Source organism: Myxine glutinosa, chromosome 9 (assembly GCF_964187855.1).
Source record: "Myxine glutinosa chromosome 9, kmMyxGlut1.1, whole genome shotgun sequence".
Lineage (NCBI taxonomy): Eukaryota > Metazoa > Chordata > Myxini > Myxiniformes > Myxinidae > Myxine > Myxine glutinosa.
Window position 1 is genome coordinate 28,562,086 of NC_136269.1, and position 18,769 is coordinate 28,580,854.

Here is an 18,769-nt window from a genome sequence, read left to right on the forward strand (position 1 = left end):
TAATCGACAGCGGGAGGAAGAGGAGAAACGAAGAAAGCGATCAGCAGATGAAATGAAGGCAATATCTGAGGTAGCGGTTTTAGAGTAATCATCTTCAAGCGCAGATGACAGCCAAGATGAACAAGGAGCATGTGGTGGATCGTTCACGCCAAAACGAAAAATGACGAAGAACATCATGAAACCAGAATTGGCGGCAGCGCTTGATCGTACACACCTCTCGTCAAGGAAGGCCACGTATCTGCTGGCCGAGGCAGCTACCAGCTTTGGTCATGACACCAGCGAGTGCAACATCAATCGAGGGTCCATTCATCGTCAGCGTGAAAACTTCCGCGTCCAGATGGCTCAGCAGTTGAAGACGGAGTTACAAGTGGAGGGTCCGTTAACTGTTCACTGGGACGGGAAACTCATGCAAGGTCTGACGTCACGGGAACATGTTGACCGGCTTCCTATTCTTATATCTGGCTCCGGAACAGAACAGCTCCTCGGGGTGCCAAAGCTTTCGTCAGGTACTGCGCAGTCACAAGCAAATGCCATCACAGAATGCCTAAATGAATGGAGAGTGACTGATCGCGTCAAAGCCATGTGTTTTGACAACACTGCGACAAACACAGGTCACTGTGGGGGAACTCTTGTTCTTCGAGAGGAAAAACTTAGAGGAGACCTCATGTACTTTGCGTGCAGACAGCACATCCTATAATTGGTGCTAGGAGCAGCGTTTGAAGCAACCATGGGGACAGCATCAACTGGTCCTGAGATTCTACTCTTCAAGCGCTTCCGTAGTCAATGGCTCTTCATTGACCAGCGACAATTCCAAACGGCGGACACAGATGTGGTCACCAAAGCCGCAATTTCTGAATTCAGAACGGAACTCATTGAGTTTGCGAAGTCACAGACTCATCAAGTGCATGATGACCATCAGGAATTACTTAATCTTTCCGTCATCTTCCTCGGTAGAATTCCACACAAGGGCATCAAGTTCCGTGCCCCTGGTGCCATGCACCGGGCTCGATGGATGGCTAAGATGCTCTACGCCATCAAGATCTGGCTCTGGTGGATCTGGTGGATTCTTCTCAAAACTTCAATTGTCAAAAGACTTCCTCATCCACCATCCCAGTTCGTGGACGTCAAACCCTGACTATTAGTCCAAGCCATTTAGCATTTGACGGGGAAAAAACTGCAACACTACCGATCTCATTAGTATTGATTACCCTCAAGGTACCTTTATAACATACTAAAAGTATAAAGGTCTAAAAATATGGGGTGACTCTCAAATAATGCAATCAGGTTTTCTCCATTTAGCCCCATGTTAAAAGACGTACATATGCCGCATGCTATGATTATTGTCGCTCTCTGAACTTCTATTGCTTATTTTATACACTGGACCTAATCACTAGCACGATATAATAAATAAAGGATATCATACTGTACAATATTGTATATATAAGTGAAGTTTTTACTGTTTTAGTGTCTTATTTAACCACACCCCATTTTACAAAGACTGCTCACTCCACAGCAAGCGACGGTACATCATTATTTGTTTGTGAACCATATATATCTTAGTTTTTAATCCCATCAATGACATGTATTTAGTATGTTTAGGTCTATTGGCAATAACATACAGTAATAGTATATTCAACTTTTCTATATTTGCAGGTAATCCAACCCTGAAGAATGGCGGCCAATTCGTGTGTGTTCTGCAATGAATCCACCAACAACGATAAACCAGTAGTGACACTTCGTGAAAAGGGAAGTCGGACTATTAATGTTGTTAGTGACCAGCGCAGTGACCCAATACAGACTGTTCCAGGTCAAGTTGTTCATCAAGAATGCCGACGTGTATACTGCAATCCAATAAAGGTAGCGCAGAGTATCAGAGATACACACAGACCAGGCCCAAGTGTATCGCTCCGATCAGCAGAGGAAGCCTTCAACTTCAAAGCAGATTGCCTCTTCTGTGGTACAAAGGTGAACTTTGATAACAGGAAACAACAAGGAGATGTCCACTCTATCACATTTACAGAATGTAAAGATAGTCTTCTGCAAAAGTGCTCAACAAGGAACGATGCATGGGCCGATACTGTTCGGGCTCGACTGCTCATTGTGTGTGACCTTCCAGCGGCAGATGCCGTGTATCACCAGGTATGCAGTTCAAATTTCCGGACAGGGAAACTGATCCCTCTGAATTTTGTACATAATGAAACAGTACAGAAGAAACAGAAATTGGGTAGATGATACAAATCACCACACGAAGGCGGTCGTCCTGCTCTGGATGACAGATGTCAGGCATTTATAAAGGTGACTGAATTCCTTGAGGAAAATGACGACGAACAAAACACAATCTCTGATCTGGTGGACAAAATGGCCGAGTATCTTGCTGACTCAAATGCCGAGTTCTATTCTCAAAGATATATGAAAGACAGACTGATTGAACACTTTGGCGACAGAGTCATTGTCACAACAGTTAATGGCAAATCGAATGTTGCAATGATGAGGCAAACAGCTGACAGTGTACTTTTGGAGTTTCATGCAAACCAGTCTAAGGATCCTATGATTCAGAAGAAAATAATCCTGGAAGCTGCCGCTAAATTCATACTGGATGACATAAAGCAAGTGGAAACAGGGAATGAAACATACCCAACATCGGAAGACTTTGAGTTCAAAGACGCCAGCCTCAACTTTCTTCCTGATACTCTGAAGATTTTTCTTGGAAAGATCTTGAAGGCAAAAGATGTAGAGCTGAAGATAGCTTCAATTGGTCAGGCTATAATGCAAGCTGCACGACCACGTGTCCTGATTGCTCCACTGCAAATTGCACTAGGGGTGCAGCTGCAGCACCATTTCGCCTCTCGTTTCCTTATTGATTCACTGCATGCACATGGGTACTGCAGCTCATACAAGGAAGTCACACGTTTCAACCAAAATGCAGCTGTATACCAGGGTACGGACATACCCAACCACAAGGGAGAATTTGTTCAATATGCAGCTGACAACGTCGACCACAACATTAGAACCTTAGACGGACACAACACCTTCCATGGCATGGGGATAATAGCCATGATTACCCCTGGAACAACACAAGGACATCCGATTCCTAGAGCTCAGGTCACTGCCAGCGACATAGAAACAACTGGAAGAATCCAGATACAGTACCATAGAGCTGACGACCAGGCACTTGCAACCTTGACTTATGGGAGCGTGCCTATCATGAGAGCCCATGATCCCACAGCCAACCTTGATGTACTGTGGAAGACGTCACTGCTGTTCAAGATACCAAGACCTGCATGGTCCGGGATGATGCAACTCTTACATCGTGGTGTCCAGCATTCAAAATCGTCTGTCCTGTTTCTCCCAAGGATTGATTTGAGCTCGAGCGACACTACATGCATCTACTCCACTCTCAACTACATTGCGCAACATGCTAAACAACATGATGTACCTACCATCATCACCTTTGATCAGCCACTATGGTGGAAGGCATTGTCGATCATTCTCTCGGAGCCAGATGGAAGCCCCATGCGACGTATTGTGGTAAGGCTAGGTGCCTTTCATATGGAAATGAGCTTCCTTGGCAGCATAGGGCACCTCATGGGTGGTTCTGGGTTGAAGGAGCTGCTAGAACTCATATACGCACCAAATGCAGTGGATCACATCCTAACAGGAAAAGCAATTTCCAGGGCTGTACGGGCACACATCCTCCTGGATGCTGTCCTGAATGCACTCCTCCTGTCTGATCCTCTTGGAGGAACACATGACCCACCAGAGGCGAGTCAATCAAACAAGCACATGACCCACCAGAGGCGAGCAGCAGGTAGAGGGGGACCAGAAGTGACTTTCACTGATGACATGAAGTTGACCATGAAGAAAGACATCTTCCTGGGAAACCTCAACAACAAACAGAACTTCATCAACATGTTGAGCAGATACCTCCGGCTTTCTGGATGCCAGACCCATCATTCCCAGGAAGATGCTGACCTGCTAATCGTCCAGACCGCAGTCAGTTCGGCGAACATGAGGAACACAGCCCTTATAGGAGAAGACACAGATCTGATCGTCCTACTCCGCTTCTACGCAAACCTAGAAGCACACGACTTGTTTATGTATAGTCAGGCAAAATCCACTACAAAACCAAACCACATCTGGAATGTCATGAAACGTCAGCTAGGTGCAGCTGTGTGTGAAAGCATCCTATTCATACACGCAGTATTGGGATGTGACACGACGTCTCGACTGTACGACCTTGGCAAAGGAGCGTCACTGAAGAAATTCATGATGAGCACACTCTTCCAAACTCAATCCCAACAGTTCTTGGCTGAGGATGCATCACCAGATGTGGTCGAGGCTGCAGGAGAGATAGCACTCGTGTGTCTCTACAAGGGTAAACCTGATGAAAGTTTGGATTCCCTCAGGTACAAGCGGTTTTGTGAACAGGTCGCAGTCAAGACTTCGAAGATACTCCCACAGACCTTACCGCCCACATCTGCTGCAGCGAGATATCACAGCAGACGGGTGTATCTGCAAATACAGCGGTGGAAAGGAAACAACAGCCTACAACCAGTGGATTGGGGCTGGAGAATGAGCGACGGCAATCTTGTTCCTGTTATGACCGACCTCCCTCCAGCACCTCAGGATTTGTTGAATGTTATCCGGTGCAACTGTTCGCCCGATTGTGGTTCCGCACGGTGTACATGCCGCAAGAACAACTTGGAGTGTTCTCCTGCTTGTGGTCAGTGCCGTGGATCTGGCTGCACCAACTCCGTCCTGGACAGTTTCAGCGACGACGATGACGAGGAAAATGATGATTAGGTAGTGGACTGTTGTTATAGACTGTTACATGCAGCTGAATTAGTTAATTGTGGACATTTTTTTACTTTTAAGCGAATCCTTGACTTCCGACAGTATTTTATGAGTCAGTATTATTAGTTTCTCTATATGTGATTTTATTATGAGTTTGTGATTTTAATCAACAAAACGTGCCATAATTCTGAAACAGTCATGACAAGTGATTCATGTATTTGCATATCAGTGATCAGTATTTAGCTGTTGGGAATTTTGTTTACGTGCTTATTTTTTTGTTCCGTACGGGCCGTACTGGGGCTGTAACATGCTGTAATTCCTGATATTAAAAGTATAATTATATACCATGTGCTCGGAATGTATCGCAAAATGTGAACAAATCGTACCGCAAAAGGATGAAAAGGGGGGTCCATGTACCAGTGATTTTGACAGACACCCCATATTTTTAGAGCTTTAGACTTTTGATATGTTATCTGGTATATATTACTGCATACAATTTCGCACTGATATGTAGTGTTGCAGTTTTTTCCTATCTGGCCCCATATTTGGGCTAAATGGCTTGGACTATATGTGCAATCTCGGGCTCTGGTCTCCAAACTTGCGGTGGTGAACAACAGAGTGGAACGGGCTGCGGCTCTGGCACAGGAGCTGAATGGAAAGTTGACATTGAAAGAGGAACAGTTCCAGTTCCTCGTCCAAGTTGTCACCGAGCACAGAAAGTGACACCCAGCTCCGAATAAATCAGCATTGATGAAGATGTGAAGGAAGTATCAGCATATGAGCATCGATATTCGTATTATTTGCATTTTTCCAAAGTTCTACTTTTGTAACTTTGCCATTTTTTGAACGGAACTTGGTTGTTCGGGATGGCGGCATCCTCCCAACACTAAAAGGGGTAACGTCTAATGGAATACAAGGAAGCCTGCCTGCTCTTAAGCAAGAAAAACCCAAAATCATGAAATTGTAGCGGTTGCCGCTGAGCATACACAATCGCGTTACACCTGCCGAAGACGCAACCAGGGAGCGATCACTGTACCGGGCTCGCCCAGGCCGCCCGGACATGCCCAGACGCGCCTTTCCCGGGCATGCCCGGACTCGCCCAGGCCGCCCGGGCACGCCCGGTCTCGCCTTTCCCGGGCATGCCCAGACTCGCCTTTCCCGGGCATGCCCAGACTCGCCTTTCCCGGGCTCGCCCAGGCCGCCCGGGCACGCCCGGTCTCGCCTTTCCCGGGCATGTCCAGACTCGCCTTTCCCGGGCTCGCCCAGGCCGCCCGGGCACGCCCAGTCTCGCCTTTCCCGGGCAAACGCTCCGGCATGACGTGTTTGATTGCATATATATATTGCTGCCCGATAAACGGGCTTTTCAGAGTACCCGAGTTTTGGTTTTGCTCAATAAAGAAACTCGGACGAATTCCCGTCTTTTGTCGCATCAATCCTTTCGACTCGCGTAGGAGCACAGCTCATTCACTGGTGACCCCCGACATGGACACGGCAGTTGCCCTTAAACTGCCTACCTTCTGGGAGGCTCACGCGGCGGTTTGGTTCGCCCAGGCGGACTCCCAGTTTGCCCTGCGAGGCATGACCCCTGACGACACCCGCTTCCACCATGTGGTAGCGGCACTCGGCTCCGCCACCACGGCCTGCGCCCTGGGCCTCCTCCAGCACCCGCCAGCCGCTGACAAGTATGGCGCGATCAAGACGCTCCTCCTCGATGCATTCGCCCTCTCACCGGCAGAACGCGCACGACGCCTGCTCGACCTGCCCGAGCTCGGCGACACGCGCCCGTCCGAGCGAATGGACTACATGCTCTCGCTGCTCGGTGAGCACTCCCCGGATTTTCTTTTCCGAGAGCTGTTCCTCCACCAGCTGCCTAGCCAGGTACGCTTCGCCCTGGCAGGCACGCAGATCACGGATCCCCGCGCCCTCGCCAGGGAAGCCGACAAGATCTCCTCGGCAGGCCAGCACATCGGGGCGGCTACCTGGAGCCCGCCACCGTCCGAGGCGACGCCCATGGCGCCAGAGCCCCGTTGCGGTTGGAGGCCGCACTGCCGGTGCAACTGGTGGCCGCTACGCCGCGCCGACCGCTTCCAACACAACGGCCGGGGCCTCCACCTGACCAGGCGTGGTGTTATTACCACGCCAGGTTCGGACACAAGGCTCGGACATGCCGACCCCCGTGCACTTTCGGCAAGTCGGGAAACGGCCGGGCCGGCGTTCATTACCAGCCATGAGCGCCGGCCACTCGGGCAACTTGCTTTTCATCAAGGACAAAGCATCCGGTCGGCGTTTTCTTTGTGACACCGGCGCCCAACTGAGCGTCATACCCACCTCCGAGCAGGACAGGCAGACCGCCGTTTGCGGCCCCTCCTTGGTCGCCGCCAACGGATCGGCCATCCGCACCTTCGGCCCGCGCAACGTCACCCTCTGCTTCGGCAGCCAGCGCTTTAATTGGACATTTGTGACGGCGAGCGTGCCCATGGCTTTGCTAGGCGCCGACTTCCTCTGCGCGCACGGGCTGCTGGTCGACGTCAAACGGCGTCGCCTTGTCAACGCCGAGACTTTCAGCTCCCTGGCATGCACGATGAGCAGCTCCGCGCCGACAGAACTAGCATGCGCCCTCCCGGCGGCGAACGAGTTCTCTCGCCTGCTCGCAGAGTTCCCGGCCCTCACGCGGCCGACGTTTTCGGCCGTCGCAGTGAGACATAGTATCGAGCACCACATACCAACTACGGGCCCGCCGGTCTACGCCAGAGCCTGCCGCCTCGACCCGGCCAAGCTCGCCGTGGCAAAGGCCGGGTTCGACGCGTTGGAGCACCTCGGCATCGTGCGGCGCTCCGATAGCACGTGGGCCTCGCCACTGCACATCGTGCCGAAGCCGGGGGGGGGGGGGCGGCTGGCGCCCATGTGGCGACTACCGCCGCCTCAACGACGTTACCACCCCCGACAGGTTTCCGGTCCCGCACATCCAGGACTTTTCCGCCCGTTTGGCGGGGCGGGTCATTTTCTCGAAAATTGACTTAATACGGGGATAACACCAGGTACCTGTCAGGCCGGCCGACGTCCCAAAAATGGCCGTCATCATGCCGTACGGCCTGTTCGAATTCCTGAGGATGCCGTTTGGCCTCAAGAACGCGGCCCAGGCGTTCCAGCGCTTGAGGGACGGCGTGCTGCGCGACCTGCCGTTCCTCTTCGTCTACCTGGACGACATCCTCGTCGCCAGCACGTCCCAGGCCGAACACCTCCTCCACCTCCGAACACTGTTCGGGTGCCTCAGCGAGCACGGCTTAATCGTCAACCCGGCCAAATGCCACTTCGGCACGACGGCCGTTGACTTTTTGGGCCACCACATCACCAGGAACGGGGCCGTGCCGCTGCCAACCAAGGTCGAGGCCATCACCGAGTTCCCGCGTCCCCGCTCCATCAAGGCCCTGCAGGAGTTCCTCGGCATGGTGAATTTCTACCACCGTTTCGTGCCCCGCGCTGCTCAGCTCATGCGGCCCCTTTACGAAGCCCTCCGGGGCAAGCCGGCCAAGCATGACGTCGTCTGGTCTGCAGCCATTCACAGGCGCAAAGCTGGCCCTCGCCGACGCAACGCTGCTTGCTCACCCGGTGCTCGACGCTCCCATCGCCCTCACTACGGACGCCTCTGACTATGCGGTGGGCGCCGTACATGAACAATGGGTGAATGGGGTTTAGCAGCCACTCGCTTTTTTTAGCCGGCAACTCCGGCCGAACGAGCTAAAATATAGCACATTTGACCGCGAGCTCCTCGGTCTATACCTGGCCGTTCGCCATTTCCGCCACCTCCTGGAGGGCCGCCCGTTCACGGCTTTCGTCAACCACAAGCCGTTTTGCGATGGCCAAAGTCACGGAGCCGTGGTCGGCCCGCCAGCAGCGCCACCTCTCCACCGTGTCGGAGTTTACCACGGACATCCGGCACGTCGCCGGAAAAGACAACGCCGTGGCCGACTGTCTTTTTCGGGCCAGCGCGAACGCGGTCCACCTCGGCGTGGACTTCGCGCTTATGGCGGCCGACCAGACCACCGACACCACGGTGCAAGCCCTCCGGGCGGCGGACACGGGCCTCCGCCTGGCCGACGTCCCCTTCGCGGACACTGTCCTGCTCTGCGACATCTCCCAAGGCCAGCCTCGCCCCGTCGTGCCCGTTACCTGGCAGCGCCGCGTTTTAGCCTCCCTCCACGGCCTTTCCCACCCAGGCCGGAAAGCTTCCCAGAAGCTGGTGTCGGCGCGTTTCGTCTGGCACGGACTTCGACGGGATGTCCGCGATTGGGCCAACGCCTGCACGGCCTGCCAGCGGGCCAAGGTCCACCGCCACACCCAGGCCCCGCTGGCACCTTTCACTGTGCCCGAACGGCGTTTCGACCACGTCAACGTGGACCTGGTGGGCCCCCTTCCCCCATCACGAGGTTTCACACACCTACTCACCATGGTGGACAGGACCACCAGGTGGCCGGAGGCTGTTCCCCTCGTTTCCACCACCACCGCCGACGTGGCGCAGGCTTTCATCGCCACCTGGGTCGCCCGTTTTGGCGCACCGGCGGACATCTCTTCGGACCGCGGTCCGCAGTTCACCTCCGAGCTGTGGGGCACGGTCGCCCGCAACCTGGGGGTCAAGCTCCACCGTACCACGGCCTACCACCCCCAAGCCAATGGGTTGTGCGAGCGTTTTCACCGCTCCATGAAGGCCGCGCTCATGGCCGGCCTTCAGGACGGCGGTTGGGCCGACCGGCTGCCGTGGGTCCTTTTGGGCCTCCGCACGGCCCCCAAGGAGGACCTCCAGGCGTCCACCGCCGAGCTCGTCTACGGCCAGCCGCTACGCGTCCCGGGCGAGTTCGTGCCCGACGCTACCAGTCCCTGGTCCGCAGCTCACCAGCGTTCGGACCTCCAGGAGGCTGCCCGACGGTTTGCCCCCATGCCAACGTCCCGCCACGGTGGCCCCCAGTCCTACGTCCCCCCAGCGCTTCGCACAGCGGAGTACATTTTTGTGCGTCATGACGCACACCGGGGGCCACTCCGGCCGCCGTACGACGGGCCCTTCCGGGTCCTGCGACGGGACGACAAGTCTTTCGTCGTTGACAGGTCGGACCGGATTTCGGTGGACCGCCTCAAGCCGGCGCATGTGGACGTCGACCAACCACCACGGTTGGCCCTTCCTCCACGGCAAGGCCGCCCCCCGTCCACGGTTCCCCCCGCTCGACCACCCACCACCACACAGGACCCCCCCCCCCCCCCCCCACGACCCTCCAGGGGTCGCTTCGGCCGGGTCATCAGGACCCCCCTTAAATTGACACTGCCGGTGCAAGTCGATTCTGGGGGGGCGCGTGTAGCGGTTGCCACTGAGCATACACAATCGCCTTACACCTGCCGAAGACGCAACCAGGGAGCGATCACTGTACCGGGCTCGCCCAGGCCGCCCGGACATGCCCAGACACGCCTTTCCCGGGCATGCCCGGACTCGCCTTTCCCGGGCTCGCCCAGGCCGCCTGGTCTCGCCTTTCCCGGGCATGCCCAGACTCGCCTTTCCCGGGCATGTCCAGACTCGCCTTTCCCGGGCTCACCCAGGCCGCCCGGGCATGCCCGGTCTCGCCTTTCCCAGGCATGTCCAGACTCGCCTTTCCCGGGCTCGCCCAGGCCGCCCGGGCACGCCCAGTCTCGCCTTTCCCGGGCAAACGCTCCGGCATGACGTGTTTGATTGCATATATATATTGCTGCCCAATAAACGGGCTTTTCAGAGTACCCGAGTTTTGGTTTTGCTCAATAAAGAAACTCGGACGAATTCCTGTCTTTTGTCGCATCAATCCTTTCGACTCACGTAGGAGCACAGCTCCTTCAAAATAAAGGAAAATGGTTATTTGGTTTATTTCCAAGAAGTAGAAAGTGATGTGAACAAACGGATATTATTTAAAGTTGAATGGGCGACCTCCAAATGATGGCTAATCAGGACCAAGTTTGTTCGACTCAGTTTTTACACGAGATGGAATAATATTACAGGGCAAGACTGAAAAAATCCATCTTTAAATTTCCGCCCACTATTACCAGTGACTATATATATATATATATACATACATACATACATACATACATATATATATATATATATATATATATATATATATATATATATATATATATATAAATAAAGGCCTTTCATAACCAAAAACATCTTGTTTACCAAAAATGAACCACATGTCGCAAACGCACCTCACTCAGAAGCTTTCCACTTCCGTGCCCCAAGAGTTCATGCAGTCCGACTTGTACATCAAACGATGGACCCTTAAACTTCACATACAAATCCTGCGCAGCACATGGGCAAATCAGATTAGAACAGTGCAGCACACATGACATCATTGCAGTGCTTCTGGTACATATTAGAGCCAAGTCAGTTCATCCAAAGTGCCTTATATTTAACAGCAGGGTGGATAGAAAAATAAAAACATCAAAAGGAAATATGATCACCAACAATGCAGCTGAATGAAGCAATCCTGTGTGCATCAGACCAAAGTAAAACAATAATCATAAAAGATTTGAGTTCAAAAACTCTTGATGGCACTTTTATCTGAGCCTCCTGGGTGAAACATAAACGCCAAGATGTTTTTTATGACGTCCTAACTTATTTTTGACATCAGAATGACATAAAACTGGGTTCATATTGTGCAGATAATAATAGAATACATTTTCATTGATGCACAAATTGAAGGAAAACTTTTGAATTGAAAAAAAAGAACCGCTAATTATTATTGTAACAAAGTTATGGCATATTAAATATATCTAGCCTTCTCTGTTTCAGTGTGTGTGTGTGTGTATGTGTGTGTGTGTGTGTGTGTGTGTGTGTGTGTGTGTCTGTGTGTGTGTCTGTGTGTGTGTCTGTCTGTCTGTGTGTGTGTCTGTGTGTCTCTAAATGTACAAGTATGTGCACGTATATGTGTGTGTGTGCGTGCATGTATATGTATAAGTATGTGTGTGCAAAAAAATATATATATATATATATACGTATATATACATTTGTTACACACACACACACACACACACACACACACACACACACACACACACACACACACACACACACACACACACACACACACACACACACACACACACACACACACACACACACACACACACACACACACACACACACACACCCAAAGAAGCGCACTGAACCTCTGATATGACACTGACATCATGTACATAAATTATACGTCAGCGTCATGTCATAGGGTCAGTGCGCTTCTTTGGTTCAATTTAATATTCCTGACTGCAAACCTCCTAAATGGTGATGTGCAGGGCAGAGACAATGTGTACACGTCGCAGGCGACACTTGTTGCTAACAGGTTGTGCAGCAATTGCTGGGATGAGACTCAATCTGTGCCTTGCTTCCTCTTCAAGTTTGGGGGGGTATGTGTGTATGTGTGTATGTGTGTGTGTGTGTGTGTGTGTGTGTGTGTGTGTGTGTGTGTGTGTGTGTGTGTGTGTGTGTGTGTGTGTATACACACATACGACATGACCAAAAGTATGCGGACATCCCCTCTAATTAGTGGATTCGGCTGTTTCAGCCACACACGCCAAGATGTAAGGGATGTAAGACATCCCACACATGCCATTGCTGTAAGGTACATATAATCAAGCACACAAAAGTGCAATTTCCACAAACAAACATTGGCAGTGGAATTGGGCCGTACTGAAGAGCTCAGTGACTTTCAACGTGGCACCGTCACAGGATGCCACTTTCCAACCAGTCAGTTCATCAAATTTCTGCCCTGCCAGAGCTGCCGTGGTCAACTGTAAGTGCTGTTATTGTGAAGTGGAAACGTCTCGGAGCAACAACAGCTCAGCCGCAAAGTGGTAGGCCACACAAGCTCACAGAACGGGACCGTCGAGTGCTGAAGCGCGCAGCATGTAAAAATCGTCTGTCCTCTGTTGCAACACTCACTATCGAGTTCCAAAACGCCTCTGGAAGCAACATCAGCACAAAAACTGTTCGTCGGGTGCTTCATGAAATGGGTTTCCATGGCCGAGCAGTCGCACACAAGCCTAAGATCACCATGCGCAATGCCAAGCGTCAGCTGGAGTGGTGTAATGCTCGCCGCCATTGGACTCTCTGAAACAGTGGAAACACGTTCTCCAGAGTAATGAATCACCCTTCACCATCTGGCAGTCCGACGGACAAATCCGGGTTTGGCAGATGCCAGGAGAACGCTACCTGCCCGAATGCATAGTGCCAACAGTAAAGTTTGTTGGAGGAGGAATAATGGTCTGGGGCTGTTTTTCATGGTTTGGGTAGGCCCCTTAGTTCCAGTGAAGGGAATTCTCAATGCTACAGCATACAATGACATTCTAAATGATTGTATGCTTCCAACTTTGTGGCAACTGTTTGGGGAAGGCCTTTTCCTGTTTCAGCATGGCAATGCCTCCATGCACAAAGCGAGGTCCATACAGAAATGGTATGTCGAGATCGGTGTGGAAGAACTTGACTGGAATGCACAGAACCCAGAGCTCAACCCCATCAAACACCTTTGGGATTAATTGGAACATCCACTGAGAGCCAGGCCTAATCTCCCAATATCAATGTGTGTGTGACCTCACTAATTCACTTGTGGCTGAATAGAAGCAAATCCCGGCAGCAATGTTCGAACATCTAGTGGAAAGCCTTCCCAGAAGAGTGGCAGCAAAGGGGGGGGGGGACCAACTCCATATTAATGGACATGATTTTTGAATGAGATGTTCGAGTTCGGGTATCCACATACTTTTGGTCATGTGGTGTGTATGTATGTATGTATGTATGTACGTATGTATGCATGTATGTATGTATAAATATATATATACAGTCACGTGAAAAAGTAAGTACACCCCATGTAAAGTTTTGACTTTTTCAACATATTTCAACAGACAGCTATTTGATCTTCATTTCAACAATATTGATAGATAAAGGTGATATAATATAACAAATATCATGAAACATTTACATTTTGTAGTCCATTGTATAATTTAAATAAACATAAATGCAAATTTCACATGTGGAAAAAGTAAGTACACCCTTGGCTCTTATCGGAGGTATTGCCCCCTTTGGCAGAAACAACCTCAAGTAGGCGTTTCTTATAAATGTCTACCAGTCTCTGACATCAAATGGGAGAAATTTTTGCCCACTCCTCCATGCAGAATACTTTCAGCTGTGCAATGTTTGCGGGGTTTCTTGCATGCGCAGCTCGTTTCAAATCTCCCTACAACATCTCGGTGGTATTTAGATCCAGGCTTTGACTTGGCCATTCCAGAACCCTCCATTTCTTTCTTTTCAGCCATTCCTTGGTGGATTTACTGGTATGCTTAGGGTCATTGTCATGTTGCAAGGTCCACCTTCAGTTGAGCTTCAACTTTCCAACAGATGGCCTCACATTATCCTCAAGCACCCTCTGGTGCAATGAAGAATTCATTGTGGTTTATATGATGGTGAGCTGCCCAAGCCCTGATGCAGCAAAGCTGCCCCAAACCATAATATTTCCACCACCATGCTTTACAGTTGGTATCAGGTTCTTGTGGTCAAATGCTGTCTTTGGTTTTTGCCAAACATGTCTTCTGGTGCTGTGGCCAAATAGCTCTGCCTTTGACTCATCTGTCCAGAGCACATTGTTCCAGAAGTGCTGGTCTTTGCCAAGGTGTTCATTGGCAAACTTTAGTCTTGCCCTGATGTTCTTTCTGGACAGCAAAGGTTTCCTCCTGGCACACCTCCCATGTAGATCAAATTTGTGCAGCCTCTTTCTAAGGGTAGACTCGTGCACTTTGACATCTACAGTGGCAAGAGTTACCTGTAGGTCCCGTGATGACATTCTGGGGATCTCAGAGACTTCTTTCAGCATCTTGCGGTCTGCTCTCAGTCTGAACTTGCTGGGGCGGCCTGGCCTGAACAAGTTGGCAGTTGTTTGGAATCTTCTCCACTTGTACATGATCTTCCGGATATTCGAATGATTGATTTCAAATTGTTTGGTGAGCTTTTTAAATCCCTTTCCAGACTCGTAGGCATCTATAACCTTCTTTCTGAAGGCCTCAGAGAGCTCTTTTGATCTAGGCATGGTGACGCCGCACACTTCAACAACAAAGAGCAACCCAAACTAAATGTCTGAGGTTTAAATAAGACAGGTTCCTCCAAGATCCTCTCTGACGATGCTCTAATCATTTGCACCTGAGCTGGTGCACCTGATTCTAATTTTAGGTATTTGAAGTAGTGATAAATGTAGGGGTGCACTAACTTTTTCCACATGTGAAATTTGCATTTATGTTTATTTAAGTTACACAATGGACTACAAAATGTAAATGTTTCATGATATTTGTTATATTATATCACCTTTATCGATCAATATTGTTGAAATGAAGATCAAATAGCTGTGTGTTGAAATATGTTGAAAAAGTCAAAACTTTACACGTGACTTTTTCACATGACTGTATACAACAACAACAACAACAACAACAACAACAACAACAACAACCATTTTAAAAGCCATTTTTCCTACTAGAGCGGGGGTTAGCCTTGCGGTCCCCATGACAATCTTCTCCATATTGCCCTATTTTCTGCATCTCTCCTTGTTAACCCCCTTGCCCGCATTTCTTCTTCCACCATCCTTAGCCAAGTCTTTCTCGGTCTTCCCCGTCCTCTACTTCCTTCTACATTCATTTCCATCACTCTTCTCAACCAGTCACTTTCATCCTTCCTCAACACATGACCAAACCATCTCAACCTGTTCCTCTACACAGCATCAATCACAGGCTCTATTCCCATCATCTTTCGCAATTCATCATTTGGCTTCCTCTCTCTCAACGATACTCCGCACATCCGTCGAACCATTCGCATTTCCACCCTTTCCAACCTTTGTTGCTGCTCTACGTTCATTACCCATGTCTCGCTCCCATAAATCATAACACTTCTCACACATGCAGCATACACCTTTCCCTTCAGCTTCAACGACACTCCCCTCATCATCAGCACGCCACTCAGTTCCCGAAACTTCTTCCATGCACATCTCACTTGAGCAACCGTTGCCGAGTCTGATCCACCTTCTCCATTCAGCATGTCTCCGAGGTAGCAAAATGTTTTCACACCTTCCAGCTTCACGCCGTCTCCAAGATCCAACTCAACATTTCCTCCATCTGCAGCTCCCTCTGTGCACACCTTACATTTGAATGTAGCTGCCACACTGGTTCATGACCCTCTCAGACCACTACATTTTTGATGAACCCACTCAGCGCACATTGGACATTGAATGGAGTTCACTCCGACACCCTTCCTACACACAGCACAGGGCCACTTCCCAGTTCTTTCCACCTCACCACATGCTTTACCACTTGCCATCACCTTCGTCTTTCCGATATTCACCTTCAGACCTTTTGTCTCCATACATTCCTTCCATTTGTTCATCTTTTCCTTCAGTCCATCCATACGTTCCGCAATCAACACCAGATCATCTGCATACAACAACTCCCACGGTAAACCCTCCTTTACGTTCTGAGCCAGCACCTCCATCACAGCTACAAATAGTAGTGGACTTAGTACTGACCCCTGATGCACTCCCACCTTCACCTCAAACTCACCACTGTCCCCGTCCTTTGTCCTTACAGCTGTGCATGCTCTTTTGTACATTGCCATCACTACTCTGATCAACCATTCCTCCACTCCTAACTTCCTCAATGCGCATGTCTATACTTTGCGTGGAACCCTATCGAATGCTTTCTCCAGATCAACAAACCCAAGAAACAACTTCTTCCTCTTCTCCATGTACTTCTCCTGCAACTGCCTCACAATGAAAAGCGCGTCTGTCGTTCCTCTTCCTGGCATAAATCCAAACTGCATTTTGTCGATCTTCACTTTCTTCCTTATCCTCCTCTCCAACACCCTTTCCAATACCTTCATTCCATGCTCCAATAACTTTATCGCTCGGTACGAACCACACTCCAGAGGGTCACCTTTCCCCTTGTATAGAGGGACGAGGGTACTCAGTTCCCAATCCACTGAAATGCGGCCTTTTTCACCACCAGATTACAGATCTCTGTCATTCTCTTCACACCCCAACTTCTTGCTGCCTTCAACATATCTCCCACAACTTCCGTCGTGCTCCCGCTTTTCTACCCTTCATGGCTTTTATAGCTTCCTCACCTTCCTTCTCAGTTATCTTCTCTGCCGGTCCTAAAACTGGGTTACTCTCTTTGTTGCCATCCCATTCATTCTCTGTATTCAACAGCATTTCCATATATCTTTTCCATCTTCCTTTAATTCCATCTGGGTCGACAACGATTTGTCCCACTTCATCCTTCAAGCAACTCACCCCCATCACATCACACCTCTCTTTCGCTATCTGCTTTGCAATCCTGAATACTGCTTTCTGACCCTCTTCCGAATCCAAGCGTTCTCCGAACATTTTCCTACATGCCTCCTGCGCCTTTGCTACCTCTTTCTTTGCAGCCTTCCTGGCTGCCTTATAACTTTCATGCTCTGCTGTTTCTGCTCCCGTACCCTTCGCCTTCTGCCACTCCTTGAACTTCTTCCTCTTATCGTCAATCCTCTTTCCAACTTCATCATCCCACCACCATGTTTCCGAGTGCCTCGGTGGTCCTTTTGTCCATCCACATACCTCACCAACGGCTCCCAACAGACTAGCTTTCATTGACATCCAACCACTTTCAAGCTCAACCACATCATCCTCGACCCGACTCAGCCTCTCTTTTAATGCCTCCCTTACTGTCACCTCTTTCAACCTCCACACCTTCATTCTCGGTTGGTACTTCACCCGCCGAGCTCTCCTCGCACCTTTCACCCTTATGTCGCAGACAACCAGGTGGTGCTGTGAAACAGCCTCCTCCCCCGGGATCACCTTTGTGTCCCGGAGGTGCCACCTATCTCGCCTACGCACCATCAGGTAGTCAACGGTTGTCGTCGACCCACCTGACGTGTATGTAACAAGCTTATTATCCTCTTTCTGGAACTGAGTATTACAAATCAACAAATCAGCTCCATCAGCAAACTCCAAAATCCTTTCACCTTCTCCATTTCTCACACCATATCCGTAACCCCCATGAACTCCGTCAAAACCATCCATACTCCTTCCCACATGTTCATTTAGGTCTCCTCCTACCACAACAACTTTCTCATCTTTCACGTTTTCCATCAGATTCTCTATCGCACACCAGAACTTGTCCTTCTCTTCATCGCTTCGACCAACCTGCGGAGCATATCCCGAGATGACGTTCACCAAGAGCTTTCCAATCATCATTTTCACCATCATCAACCTATCACTCACTCTCGTCACACTCACCACACTGTCTACAAACTCCTCAGAAAACAGGACACCAACACCATTCACGCCCTCCAGGCACCCTTGCCACATAAACTTGTATTTCTGTCCCTGCCTACCCTTCACCATTCTCACACCACTTCCCTTCCATCTCGTCTCTTGCACACAACATATGTCCACTCTTCTTCTGACCAATACTTCCACCACTTCTGATCTCCCTGTCATTGTCCCTACATTCCATGTCCCAAACCTCAGAAACCGATCTCCACTTCGGGCTGTACCCTGCCAATATGTAGTTGTAATTGTCATGGTTCTCTTTTTGAGGCAATGTTTTTATGGCCGGATGCCCTTCCTGACGCCAACCCTCTTAGTCGTCTCTTACGACACGCAGGGATGCGGTGTACCTATTCTAATCCAGGGTACACACTGGGAAACATTTAAAACATGGAAATTCTGGGGGGGGGGGGGGGGGGCGGCGTCAGCATCACCTTATTTAAATTTGATAAATGACGAAAATCTTCAGAACACACAGCACACCTGTACGGTTTCTCTCCCGTGTGAATTCGTTTGTCTATTTAAATTTGATAAATGACGAAAACCTTCGAACACATAGCACAATTGTACAGCTTCTACTCCGTGTGAATTCGTTTGTGTTTATTTAAATTTGATAAACGACG

At 50.0% G+C, this 18,769-nt stretch overlaps 1 protein-coding gene across 2 annotated transcripts in view; it reads right to left on the bottom strand.

Annotated features, from left to right (window-relative positions):
- DPP3 (dipeptidyl peptidase 3) overlaps window positions 1-18,769 on the bottom strand; it is a 264,499-nt gene that overhangs the window by 107,528 nt on the left and 138,202 nt on the right. For both annotated transcript variants that reach the window (XM_068129393.2, XM_068129392.2), the window contains exon 12: window positions 11,017-11,109. In XM_068129393.2, coding sequence (XP_067985494.2) covers window positions 11,017-11,109 — 93 coding nt within the window. The remainder of the gene's footprint in view (window positions 1-11,016; window positions 11,110-18,769) is intronic.